This window comes from Balaenoptera borealis, assembly GCF_965194805.1.
Source record: "Balaenoptera borealis genome assembly, chromosome: 2".
NCBI classification, from domain to species: Eukaryota; Metazoa; Chordata; class Mammalia; order Artiodactyla; family Balaenopteridae; genus Balaenoptera; species Balaenoptera borealis.
The window spans coordinates 124,446,782-124,461,469 of record NC_138867.1 but is presented as its reverse complement, the minus strand read 5'-3'; the positions used below and the strand labels follow the sequence as shown (position 1 = coordinate 124,461,469).

The 14,688-nt window shown below is 35.3% G+C and overlaps 1 protein-coding gene across 9 annotated transcripts in view; it reads right to left on the bottom strand.

Annotated features, from left to right (window-relative positions):
• Positions 1-14,688, bottom strand: part of RBM27 (RNA binding motif protein 27) — an 82,471-nt gene that overhangs the window by 54,938 nt on the left and 12,845 nt on the right. For 7 of the 9 annotated variants that reach the window (XM_082382665.1, XM_082382662.1, XM_082382661.1 and 4 more), the window contains exons 3-7: positions 13,159-13,283; positions 5,579-5,670; positions 4,713-4,906; positions 3,702-3,965; positions 1,913-2,200 (exon numbers count right to left, since the gene is read on the bottom strand). In XM_082382665.1, the coding sequence (XP_082238791.1) occupies positions 1,913-2,200; positions 3,702-3,965; positions 4,713-4,906; positions 5,579-5,670; positions 13,159-13,283 (963 nt within the window). The remainder of the gene's footprint in view (positions 1-1,912; positions 2,201-3,701; positions 3,966-4,712; positions 4,907-5,578; positions 5,671-13,158; positions 13,284-14,688) is intronic. The other 2 variants (XM_082382667.1, XM_082382664.1) reach the window with 1 other exon arrangement.

The following is a 14,688-nucleotide window of genomic DNA, read 5'->3' as shown; positions in this document are numbered from 1 at the left end:
GTGGAAAAATGGCAGAACTGGTTGCATCTAGAGGGGGAGTAGAAAATGGCTACCAAGGGACCTGAACAAACTTTCTGGGGTGATAGAGTTCTACAGAACTCTCAAGTTAATGATAAACATGTTTAAGTGTACTGATGTTACAATGTACTGTGAAATGCATCAAAACTAAAAATGGAGAGATCACATGTGATAATACAAATATAGTAAAATGTTAACTGTAGAAACTAGATGGTATTTGTTTCCTTGAAATTTTTCATAGCAAAATGTTGGGGGGAAATGACATTCTTAGATTTAACTTTTAAACAGATATGTTCCCAAAATGAGGTTAAGATCTTTTATTGTGAGAATTCCTATACATCAAAGATGCCTTTTAATCTGGGAAATAAAATCTCACCTTGAGCTTCATAATTATACCATTCATGTGACAATATTAAATACTAACAAACACTGTTAAAATAACCATATTGCTATTGACCAAATCTATGTATTAAATGTCTCCGAATCTTTATCAACTTTAATGAAATGTGTTCTATAAAGAATATTACTGCAGGAAAGCTATGTGATGGGTACATGGAATCGTGTTAAACTATTTTTGCAACTTCTTGTGAGTCTGCAATAATTTTAAAAATTAAGATTCAAAAAAAACCCCAAAATTGAAAAAGTACAACTTAAATAAATTGAATGGCAACCATTTTCTAAAATAATCTGCCAACTCTTAAAACATTATATGTCTTTGGGCAGGTATTTTCTTATATCTTTGTACACATGTAAACTGATTGCCCCAGAATTTTTTCAGTTACATTTAAAAAATTTAGTCTTATTTCTGTTTCTGCTAAACCAGCAACTGTTAAGTTTTTTAAAATGATCATTTTAAAACATTTCTTACTCTTAATTTTGGTGGATGTGGTAACAGCATATTGATCATTTTTTTTTGAAGTCCTTATCATTGAAGAGATTCATACTGAAGTACATACTGGTGAAATGCTATGACATCTGAAATTTACTTCAGCAAAAAAAAAAAAAAAATAAGCAAAAAAATTGTGTGGGGGGAGGGGGAGGAATAAATGAAACAAAAACAGCTGAATACTGATAACCACTGAAGTTGGATGATGGTACATGGTATATTATTATTCTACATCTGTGTATATTCAAAAATTTCCATAGAGGGGAGAAGGAATGGGATGAAGGCAGTCAAAAGACACAAACTTCCAATTATAAGATAAATAAGCACTAGAGATATAATGTACAACATGATAAATATAATTAATGCTGCTGTATGTTATATATGAACGTTGTTAACAGAGTAAATCCTAAGAGTTCTCCCCATAAGAAAAATCATTTTTTTTTCTATTTCTTTAACTTTGTACCTATATGAGATGATGGATGGTCACTAAACTTATTGTGATAATCATTTCATGATGTATACAAGTCAAATCATTATGCTGAATACCTTAAACTTATACAGTACTGTACGTCAATTATATATCAATAAAACTGGAAGAAAAAAATAAACTGAAAATTTCCATAATAAAATGTTTTAAAGATTATTTCAATATTCTCGCAGAGATTTTCTTTAAAGACGGAAATTTCACTAAAATACTGGCATATTCTTTTTTTTCTGACCTCTTCAAAACACTGGCTTTCTTAAGATGCTATCAATTAGCAAGATTCTGACTCCAGGTCAATACAGATTAGGCCACTATTAATAAAATTTACACTTGGAGGTACTACAAATAATGCAATGTAACACTGGATAGAAAAAAAAGAAAAACATCTTAATTATGGGAATATATTCCAAATTCTATTAATAATTTATTTTCCAAAAACTTAAAATCCAGTGTCAAGTTAGGTAAAAGGGATGGATTCTTCTAAATATAATTCTCCACTAAAGAAATATTCAACATATACTTACTTGGTATGGGAAGCACAACAGAAGGCGGAGGCTGGCCATGTCCTTGAGGAACAGGAAGTCTCATACTGTGGCCAGGACCTGGGCCTGGGCCTGGACCTGGTCCAGGACCTGGACCTGGGCCTGGGCCTGGCATCGGAGGCATTAACATTCCAGGAGGTGGTGGAGGAGGAAGCCCAGGAGGAGGCGGAGGGAAAGGAATCATGCTTGGCAGAGCAACTTCATCAACAACCAGGGGATCATTTCCATGATCAAACTGACAAAGGTCACCAAGTACACAAAATCCTCTTTCTGTAAGAATAAAAGATAAATCTTATTATGATCTACTCAGAGTTCAGAAAACAAACAAGTCCCTGAAACACCCACCAATCTGATTTATGAAGTGTTTTTTCTCCAGGGAGTCTAAAGCCTTCTTAGTGTTACTCTGTTAACCATCGCATATCCCTGAGGTAGGGGCAGGTGTACTCTCTACTTTCTATACTGTGAGACTACACTTTGTTGAGATAGCAAATAACTGGATCAAAAACAGGCTACCAACCACTATTAGATTAACCCATTTGCTACTGAGTTCTCATAATAAAAATTCAGATATTTTAAATAACAATTTAACAAAGGTGGGCAGGGATAAGGAACTTGAATTAGATGATCTACTTTCAACTATCTACTTTCATGCTATTATTCTAAAGCAACCATTCTTGCTACATGTAGGAATTGAAACTTTAAATTATTCAACTGAGCATTATGTACCAGGTTATTCACCGCAGCATTGTTTGTAACAGCAAAATATTTGAAACACCTCAAAAGTGCCATCAAAAAGAAACAGGTTTAAACTCATTTTTGTACATACAGAATACTAAGAAGCATAAAAAATACTGAGGAAGCTCTTTATATATTAACACAGGATGACTTCCAGGAAATATTGCTAAGTGAAAAAAACATTATGCATAGTATGAATGAAGTATGAATAGTATATAGCATACTAGCATTTATGTAAAAAAGAAAGTGGGGGAAAATATATGTTTTTGTTTATGTACACAAGCAAAGACTATGTTTGGAAAGACACACAAGAAATTGACAGCATTAAACTGTCCTTGGGAAGGAGATCTTTGTGGCTGGAAGAGCAGGGTGAGAGTGATTTAATGCTTGAATCATGTGATTCTATTCCCTACTTAAAAATAAATAAAATTTAAAAATATATACATTCTATATTTAGAGAAAAAATGTTATGATGTCTGTCATTTGCTTCAAATAATACAGGCCAGGGAGAAGTGGTGGAAGTATACGCAAAAACAAGATTGCCCAGTGAGTTGACGTGAGATCATGGATACACTAGGGTTAATTATATTATTTTGTCAACTTCTGTAAATATTTAAATATTTCCATAATAAAAAATTAAAATAAATGAATGCACACACACAGCCTGATCCATTCATTCAAATGGAAAGTTAGCAAGTTAAAATTGTAAGTAGGTTATACATGTTTATTAACAAATTCCCAGGGACAAACACCACACAAAGAAATTACAATTCCTAGTGTCTACCAAAGTTTGTGGTATACTTACAGTGTTTGAAGTAACAAGAACAACAAAAAACAAACTAAAGGGTAAAATTTAAACATTCTGTTAACAAGAGCCAAACTATTAACTCAACAAGTAAAGAAGCATATGCCAAAAGAGATTCTCCTCCTCATTCATCCCTTTTAATAAAATCCAGACTGTAATGAAAAGGTATGCACTACTAGCAACATTTGCTTTACTAGTACTTTTGGGTACAATATGGAAGAGAACTTTTACCGTCATAATCTCTGCATCGCCTCTTTGGTGGAGGGTTTCGACCAAAAGAATTGGAAGAGCTATGATTATTATAGTAATTAGACCAACTCTCCGTTGTGTTTTCAGAGTGGTGCGCAGGTGCGATCACAGTAACAGTGCTGGGAATAGACTGTGCCCCAGAGGAATACTGCTCAGAAGAGTTCGGAGTTGGTGCAGACACAGACACATAGGAACTCTCCAAGTCATTCCTCTCACTCTTAAACTTTGATCTTTCCCTATGTTCTGCTTCAGAGACAAAATAAAAACAAGAAACAAATAAGATCAGACATCTATGTTCTTAAACTACATTTATTTTCTCACAGAAAAAGAAAGATGAGAATACTGAAGTAAACTTCCTGAGCTGTCCATATTTCAAAGTGCTCTCATTATTAATATATCCTAAAACCAGGAACATCAACAGTGTGACATATCTTGACCAGTAACTTGCATAAAATCATCTTTTATAACATCAACATCAATACAAAATGAAGAAAGACCTGCTTCTCTACTGACATTTAGTAAGAATGCTATCCAAGAACTGACTTCCAAACTGCTATCCTGGGAGATCAGTGGTTGGGATCCCAGTAATCTACTTAAATTTCTTTCTTTTTAATTTTAAATACTCTAAGCAACCTTAAAGCAAATCAATTATTTTCAGTCGGGGGTGGGGGTAGGGGAGCAGGCAACCCTCTTCCTCCAGTAACAGCTTTGTTGACTAAAGGACATTTGTTTCAATTATACAACATGACTTAAGTCTACTCACATATTATGATACACTTATGGATAGCTTCTTTTTAGTCAAACTCCTTTGACTCCAACCTGAGAATAGAGCCTTGTCTTTGTAACAAAAATCAAGTTTTTTGAGACAATTCCAGATTTTACATTGTTCAGACATATTAAAGGTACATTTACTTTTAAGGGACACTGTGGCACCCTTGTGATACAGGAAGATAAGCAACTACGGAGTTTTTTGGGGAAGCCTCATGGACTCACCAACATTCCTATTGGGATCCCGGTCTTTGCTGCGCCCCCGGCTTCGACTCCGACTTCGACTCAGGCCTCGGCTCTTACTCCGGCTCTTACTCCTGCCTCTTCTCCAGTCATACTTCTCACGGTACAATTCAGTCCGCTCATAGTACCGGTCATAGTCTCTCCACTTGCCATCGTCTCTTTTTTTCTCACGTGTCCTATAATACACAGATATGAAAGCCATATGTACGCTATAGAAACCAAGTCTGAAAACAAATCAGTAGTATGAAATATCCTCCTCCTTGATTCACCAAAATTCATAGCTTCTATACTTTTCCAGAAAGCCATAAAACCACCATATAATTCCTCTAATCCATTATATAAAAAGAAAAAAACATTCCCTTCAAGTACACTGGGTGGGGAGAAATGAAAAAAAGAGGTGAATCCAAAGTATGGGGAGGGGTAAGAGAAAAACATATTTAAAACTAGAAAAGACAAAAGGCTCAAAACAAAGTTTTCCTAAACAAAGACTAATTTTTTGATGGTAGGCTGATGATTCTACATATAAACTGCACTACTTGTAATAGAAAATGCTACAGATGATTTTAATACTGAGCACCCCTAACAAAATGGAACATTTCATTAATATTCTCTAAGGAGACTGCTCCCACCCGTGAGCTCTTGGGGAAAGCACATAATGAAGACTTTATAAAAGGAAGAGAAAGTATGACAAAGACAAAAAACAAGAGGGAATGGAAGGAAAAACATTTTCTTTCTTTAATCAGTGTAGAGAGAGGAGTAGAGCATATGTTAAAAATCGCTTTAATGCCCTTCTAAGGTAACTGAAAAGTGAGTTATCAATGTCTTCCTAATTAAAAATAAACACAAACCTTCGTTCACTAGATTCTGAACGAGTCTTCTGGGGACTAGGATATTTCTTTTTTCTGCCATCTCGTTCTTCCTCTGCTGGCTCCTGAAATACCTACATGAAAATATTCATTAGAAACAAGAAGAGTCCTTCTATAAATTATAAAACACATCCACCTGATAATCTTTCTGGCACACGAGAGGGCACAAATATACTGAAATACTGAAGTCAAATCACATCCCCAAAAGCTGGTCAACAGGAAGAAGTAAAAAAGATGCTGAAATTACTTTAACAGCAATATGTTAATTTTTAAATGCTAACTTAAGATAGAGAATAGGAGGAAAACGTTAACTCATTCTTTAAACCGAAACAGTAAAAATAGCAAATCTCTATTTCTAAGTATCATATAGTAAAATGGTGTGTGTTTTCCTAATTACAAAATATATTCACACATTAATTCATTTGAGGAGAACTTCAGACTTATTTCACAGAAAACGTTTTGGGAACAAATGGTTAAGTTAACCACTGCTATAAAACTAAGTATTTCATGTGAATTACGGAAAAATGGTATTGGAATTATTGGAAATGTTAAGGCTTCTTTTAAAACTTAACAGTCAAGACTGACCAGAAATAGAGAACTAGTGATTCTATTATAGTTTGTAAACAGAAGTTAATCTCAAAACAAATATATGGCCTTTACCAGAGAGAAATGAAGTAAAGACATTTGGAAGAGGTAAACAAATGCCCATCTAATGGAGAACCTCACTTAAAAATACACAAATAAGCAAGTGAATGAATGGAACAGAAGATAACAATTTAGTAAAACTCAGGCAACATAAAATGGCAGCCACAATATGGCAACCATATGGTGCTGACAAAAACACTCTACAATTATTAGACTATATTTAAAAATCATTCTTTCTACCAATTTACAGGAAATAGAGGATGCAATCAGCAAAATCCAGAGTCAAAACTCCATAAGACAAATGACTGAGTTTCTTCAACAAAACAAAATTTAAGGAAAAAAAGAGGGTGAAGAAAGGAAGAAGAGAGATAGATATATAGGTAAGTATGAAGGGGGAATTTAAAGACATAAAGAGACTTAAAAGACATCAACTTGGAGAACTTTTTCCTTCTTTTTGCTGTTCTGTATTTTCTAAGGTTTTTTTGATGGACATGTATTAATTCACTCTGAATTTTTCTAATTTTAGGAAACTAGTTTTCATTTTGTTTTTTGTTTTTTTTAATTTTTTATTTTTTGGCTGCGTTGGGTCTTCGTTGCTGCACATAGGCTTTCTCTAGTTGTGGCGAGCGGGAGCTACTCTTCGTTGTGGTGTGCAGGCTTCTCATTGCGGTGGCTTCTCTTGTTGCGGAGCACAGGCTCTAGGCGCGCGGGCTTCAGTAGTTGTGGCACACGGGCTTAGGTGCTCCGCAGCATGTGGGATCTTCCCAGACCAGGGCTCGAACCTGTGTCCCCTGCATTGGCAGGCGGATTCTTAACCACTGCGCCACAGGGGAAGTCCCGGAAACTAATTTTCTAAACTACTTTCTAATTAGTTTTTCTAATAGGAAAAACTATTCTTAAAAAGTTAAAGGAGCCAAGAGAAAGAAAAACATAAAACGAAACAAAAACCTGTGCATGAATGTTCACAGCAGCATTATTTATGATAGGCAAAAAGTATTAACCATTTGCCTATTAATCCAAATATCCATCAACTGATGACTGGATAAAGAAAATGTGATATATTCATAAAATGGGGTACTATTCATCCATGAAAAAAAAGAGAAGTACTGATTCGTGCTACAACCTGGAGGAACCTTGAAAGCATTATGCTAAGTGGAAGAAGCCAGTTACAAAAGACTACATACTGTATAATTCCATTTATATGAAATGTCCAGAATAAGCAAATCCATAGAGACTGAAAATAGATTAGTGGTTGCCTGGGGTGGGGGCTAGGAAGGGAAGCACTTGGAAGGTGATGACAACGAGTATGGGGTTTCTTTTTTGGAGGATGAAAATGTTCTAAAATGGATTGTGGAGACGGCTGCACAACTCTGAATACAATAAAAATCATCACATTTGTACATTTTAAATAGGTGACTTGTAAAGTTGGTGAATTACACCTCAATAAGCTGTTTAAAAAAAGTCAAAGGGCATGCACAATATGGATGAATCTCATAACAAGGAAGCTAGACAAAGGACTGTATGACTTCTACATCCAGGAAGTGTCAAGTTTAGGTTACGGAAGTTAAACTAATCGTTCTAATGGGTGATGGAAAACATAAAAAGATATCAAGAAATCCAAAGCAATATGGGTGGAGTCTTATTTAGCATCCTGCAGTACACTACCAAACATGATTTTAAATCTCAAGCATGGTATTTAAGTGGAGAATAAAGGAGTGCTCCCTTGCTGTATAACTAAATAAAATGCTTGATTTGTACAGATTAAAAAAAAAAAAGTCTATGTGATTCTTGTTGCATAAAATGAAAAAAACAGGAGTACATGGTATTAGAAATAATAGTAGTAGTAACCCTGGGGAGAGGGAAGTGAGAGAGAATGAGGAAGAGGGAATTAAAAAAAAAAAAAAAAAGGCAGTTCAACGAACTTGATTTAGATCTTGATTCAAACAAATGGGGAAAAAATAGACATTTATGAACAAATAGAAATTTAAACACTCAGTATCTGATGATATTAAGGAGTTACTGTTATTTTTATACATGGTAAGAATACTTGGGCTTCCCTGCTGGCGCAGTGGTTAAGAATCCGCCTGCCAATGCAGGGGACATGGGTTCGAGCCCTGGTCCGGGAAGATCCCACATGCCGCGGAGCAACTAGGCCCGTGAGCCACAACTACTGAGCCTGCGCATCTGGAGCCTGTGCTCCGCAATAAGAGAGGCCGCGACAGTGAGAGGCCCGCGCACCGCGATGAAGAGTGGCCCCCGCTTGCCGCAACTAGAGAAAGCCCTCGCACAGAAACGAAGACTCAGCACAGCCAAAAAAAAAAAAAAACTAAGGGCTTGTGCACCACAACTACTGAGCCTGCACTCTAGAGCCCAAGAGCCACAACTACTGAGCCTGCGTGCCACAACTACTGAGCCCGCATCCCACAACTACTGAAGCTTGCATGCCTAGAGCCCATGCTCCGCAACAAGAAAAGCCACCGCAATGAGAAGCCCATGCACTGCTACGAAGAGTAGCCCCCGCTCGACACAACTAGAGAAAGTCCGTGTGCAGCAACGAAGACCCAACCCAGCCAAAAATAAATAAATTTAAAAAAAAAAAAAGAAAGAATACTTGGGGGCTTTAAAAATATAACCTTTTAGAGATACCTGCTAAGTATTTACAGATGAAATAATATGATGTCAGGAATTTGTTTAAAAATAATTTAAGAGGATGGAAAGTGGTTGAAGGTACAGAAAAAGACTGCCCATGGATCTATAATTATTGAAGATGAAATGAGGGCTTCATGGGGACTCATTACATTTTGCCTTCTTTCAAGCATTTTCATAATAAAAACTTTTTATATAAGTTAAACAAAAATAATCTGTATTCTTTTCTATTTTAAATAAAATTTCCAGAGCTTCCTGCGGTAAGGATATGTTTTTCCACAATTATTTAAAACTTTTACTCTGAAATGAGTTACACAGCACTAAACTGTCATATTTTTCTTGAACTAATATGAAGTATATGTAAAGACTTCATACTCCAAAACCTCTTACCTACTTTGAGCCTAGTATTCTAAGAATATGAAAAGTAAATTTCTTTATAGAATCAGATTATGACCAGACATGCTAATTTTAAAAGTTTTTCTTCTATGTTGTCCACCTGACTTAAAATTCTTCTACCTCACATCTTCTTTTAGAAGTTTGATCATTACACACATATTTAAGAAGTTTTAATTATTTATTATCTTTGTCTATCAGGGCTATACAAGTGTGAAAGCCTCCATTCCACTGGACCATTTTAGATATAAAAGTATACTAAACAGGTATGTGGATGAGGCAGGACTGGCCCTGGGCTCATGAGCTGCTGGGGTGATGAATACTGGGGATTCATTCAACTATTCTGTCTCCTTTTGATGTGTACTGAAAATTCTCTAAAACAGGGCTGTTTTTTTTTTAATTAAGTGAAATAAAGGTACTTTCAGAAAAACCAAACAGGGGAAAAACTGTGCCAGACGCTCTCATATTTCCAGTCATAAATCCATGCATTGGGTCTAAGAAAAACTGCCTTCTAACGTTTCAGATGATTGTGATATAGTGTGAATAAGGAATTATAATATCAAAGATCCACTATTTTCATGATTATTCTTTTGCATGTTCATGAACTCAGACAGACAGGGTAAAGGGTTTGATGACAGCTAATTATAACCACAGCAAATTCAGAAGTAATTTTCCAAACGCAGATAGAACACATTGTGCTTCATAAATCATGGCACATATATACCAAGTGTTTTTCCAGCCTCAGGATGAGTTGTGCCAATGGTCCAAATTCTCCCACCTGGTTCCCTGTGTGACCAATAGTTTTATTGTAAAACTGATGGTATCGTGTAGCTGGGGACCAAGGAAGAAAGTTAAAACAGCTAGTCCTCAGGTTTGCTCCCGTGCTCAGAGCAACTGCAGCAACTGCAGCAACTGCATCAACTGAGCACAGACCAGAAAAAGAGATAATTAGCCAAAGGCAGTGCTACCTCAAATCCCCTTCCTTCAATGCTATCTAACAATTACTATAAACTATCATATTTACACACTATTCTACAAGCTATTATTTGTTAGTAATGACAATTAAGTTACGTATAAAAGCTTGGAAAATGGGGAAAATGCCAGGCAGCATCATTTGGGGTAGTTATACATATACAGAAGCTGAAATCCATTTTTCCTAATTTTCAAAATTAGAATTTACTACAAAGATACAAAATGAAATAGTGCAACAATTTGGTTTTTTTAAACTGTTCTTTCAAAACTCAAAATAATGCAATTTTCCTCATATTCAAATGAGCTGTCTTTCAAACAGACACTTCCAATCCACTGACCTTCAATGACTGTAAAAAAGGACATACGCTGCAAAAATTTTAACTTATTATAAAAAGATTTAACGTATACCTCTTTTTAAGTTCCCTGACCAGGGATTGAACCCACACCCTCGGCAGTGAAAGCGTGGAGTCCTAACCATTGGAGAGCCAGGAATTCCCTAACCTATACCTTAAACCAAAAATTACACACTATCAAGTATGGAAGTAAAGTTTCTTCCTATTTCCATTACTTGAAGAAACATACTGGGAGCCCCTTCTTTTTTTTTTTTAATTGATGAATAGTTGATTTATAATGTGTTAATTACTGCTGTATAGCAAAGTGACTCAGTTATACACATATATATATACATTTTTTTTTAATATTCTTTTCCATTATGGTTTATAATAGGATATTGAGTATAATTCCCTGTGCTATACGGTAGGGCCTTGTTGTTTATCCATTCTATATATAAAAGCTTACATCTGCTACCCCCAACCTCCCAATCCACCCCCCCCAGCCCCCTCCCCCTTTGCAAGCACCAGTCTGTTCTCATGTCCATGATGCTGTTGCTGTTTCATAGACAGGTTCATTTGTGCCTTATTTAAGATTCCACATATAAGTGATATCATATGGTACTTGCCTCTCTCTCTGACTTACTTCACTTGGTATGGTAATCTCTAGTTGCATGCCCCTTCTATTTTAAAAAGACTTTATGAGACAACTAGAGAGCATGAGCCAAAAACAAAAAAGTGACAGTAATCTCAAGTGATCTTAATTAAGTATAGCTACATTTTGTTTTCTTTTAATGTTGGATCAGTTCAATCAAGCTAGCATTTAAAACTGTAACAAAGAGACTTCCCTGGTGGTCCAGTGGGTAAGCCTCTGCGCTTCCACTGCAGGGGGCATGGGTCCGATCCCTGGTCAGGGAAACTAAGATCCTGCATGTTGCATGGTGTAGCCACAAAAAAAAAAAAAAGGAGGATAAAAATGTATCAGAAATGACAACTAAATGCAACATGTGATCTTCAGAATGAATCCTGTACTGGAGAGAAAAAAAACATGCTATAAAAAAAGGACACTGTCAGGTCGACTGACAAAACTGGAAAACAGACAGTAGATTAAAGTGTTTTATCGATGTTAGGGGACTTCCCTGGTGGCGCAGTGGATAAGACTCCATGCTCCCAATGCAGGGGGCCTGGGTTCAATCCCTGGTCAGGGAACTAGATCCTGGATGGCACAACTAAGAGTTCACATGCCACAACCAAAAGATCCCACAAGCCACAATGAAGATCCTGCATGCCGCAACTAAGACCCAGTGCAGCCAAATAAATAAATAAATAAATATTTTTTTAAAAGTGTTTTATCGATGTTAAAGTTACTGAAACTGATAACGGTACTAAAGCTATCTAAGAGAATATCCTTATTCTTATGAAATACACAGAGTATTTGGGGATCAAGGGTCATGATGTATCTGACTTACCCCCAAATGATTCAGAAAAAAATAGTTCTGGGTGAGGATATATAAAGAGAGCAAACAGGGCAAATCTTCAATAGATGAATCCAGGTAGATGACAAACAGGTGTTTTGGGTACTATTCTTGTAATTTTTCTGTAAGTTTAAAATTATTCCCAAATAAAAAGTTTATTAAATAATTATAATAAAAACAAAAGTTGGGAAGTACTTCTATATAATAACCAACATTTACGTGCCAGGCACTGGACTAGGGTGTGGGGTGGGGGGTGGTGTATAAATCTCACTTAATCCTCAATGAGATAAGTACTACTATGATCATCATTTTGCTGACGTGAAAATGAAACAAAGAATAACTTATTTTAAAGCTACTATTTTAATTCATACAGCCTAATTTTGGAGCCCATATTCTCATCATGTAATACTAAATACTATGATATCTATATATAAAAAGAATTACAAATGAACTCTGTAAAATTTCCTCCTTGGTTCAAACAATTAGACTACCATCTAAATCATGTTTTTATACTTCAACACTGTGAAAACATTTATTTTCCTTTTCTTTCCTATGTTGAAAGTGATGTTTATAATTCCATTAAGTAAAAAAAAACTATATGGTTAAAAAAGAAGAAATGGTTTCTCTTCACATGAAAATGATGTAATGATTTCTCTTGAGGTTTCACTAATACTTTACTTTCAGTCAAGCCTATTTTTTTTTTTTTAATTTTATTATTTTTTTTGGCTGCGTTGGGTCTTTGTTGCTGCGCAGGCTTTCTCTACTTGCAGTGAGCGGGGGCTACTCTTCGTTGCAGTGCTTCTCATTGAGGTAGTCAAGCCTATTTTTAACCAAGTTTTCTTTTTCTAAAAGTCACTGGAAAAGATTTCCCTGAACTCCTCAATATTACTAAAATATTTCTTGTAACACTAAACAAGCTACCTGAAATTCTTCCAACTCCTCAAGTCCAAGGAACTAAGAAGCCCTGATAAAGAATCTGCACCATGCCCAAAACCCAGAAACTTCCATCAAGAGAGTTCTAAAGAGGCCAACTACCAGCTAAGAATGATACTAGTAATAAGATCTAAGAAGCGCCCACAAGCAAAAGAAAACTCTGCATTACCTCTTCTTTAACTTCTTCTTTTTCTTGGACTGGTGGTTTTGGCTCAGGCTTAACTGGTTCCAAAGGTGGAAGGTAGTTCTTAGTATAGAGACTTTCAAATAGTTTATCCACAAAACCTGAAGTCTCTAGGAGAAGAAATAATATGTAAGTGTTACACAAACAAACACCAGAAGTTTGACAACACTATTGGCAAAGCTGAGGAAAGTGGGACATCTCATACACTGCTGGTGGAACTAAAAATCAGCCTAACCCTTATGGGGGAGAACCCCTCTTCTGGGTTTTAAACCCTTTGAACATACTTGCACATGTACAGAATGATTTATATGCAAGATTGCTTGTTTGAGTACGTAAAAGATTGGATACAAGCCAGATGTCCATGAATAAGAGACTATTTAATAAATTATATGACAACTGAACAGAACACAGAGTGGCTATAAAAAGAATGCGTACTGATAATATCAACTCTCAAAGATATAAGATTAAATATTTTATCTATTTATATTTGCATTAAAAAAAACCCTGAAAGGACACAAAAATGACAAAGTTGTGCACTGGAGGTAGGAAGGGAGCAGATGAGGTGAGAGAGACTTTTCATGGCATACCTTTATATTGTTAGATTAAATGTACTGCCTACGCAAAAATTTAATTAAAAATATTTTTAACTCAGTTGAAAAATAAACTTTGACATGAGAATTGATAGGAAAATATCATTTTGTGTTTTACTTAAGGGCTGCTCTATTTTGTAACTCTTCAGACTAATTGAACGGGGAGAAACAGATGAATTTTTTACAAATTAAATGTCAAAATATTTATATTATGTTATTCAAACCAAAGTTAAATCACTTTCATTGGTCCTACCCCTCAGGAACAGCTAAAGAGCATATTAGAAGTACAACACAGACTCTGCTTACACTGCAACTATTACACATTTTACATAAATAGCTATTTCTAAAATGTCAAATTAATTTTTCTTCAGAAAAGCATCTTTTCATAAACTTTTTTATGCTATTAATTTGTGCAGTAAGCATTTCCCATGATTATAAAATTGTGAGCTCTTGTTACACATAACTTTAAGACAAATTAATCAGACCATTCAAAAGCCCTCATGATCAGAAGACCTTCTTCAAATGCTTCTGTATTTCTAAAGCATTTTTTAAAACAGGTACTACTTTTGTAATTTAAAAGACATATATCGTGACTATCTTTAATTAAAACTAAGTAATATAAATTAATACATTTAGAAAAGAAAATACTCATCGGTACTGGAAGAATCCTGTATTAGATTTATTATGTATAAAGAGCCTTAAAAATGCCCCCAAAAATATGTAATCCTGTGTTTTAGATTGAGAAGCCATATTTACTATCTTTTCTTTCTCAGTAAATATTTGAGTTAAAGGGTATCGTCTCATTACCAACAGCTAGATCAACTAGTGAGTATGAATTATCCACATTCCTGTTTGTCCAGTCAACAATATTTAATGAGTATCTTCTACATGCCAAGCCTGTAGGTTCTGAGTCACCAATCTCAAC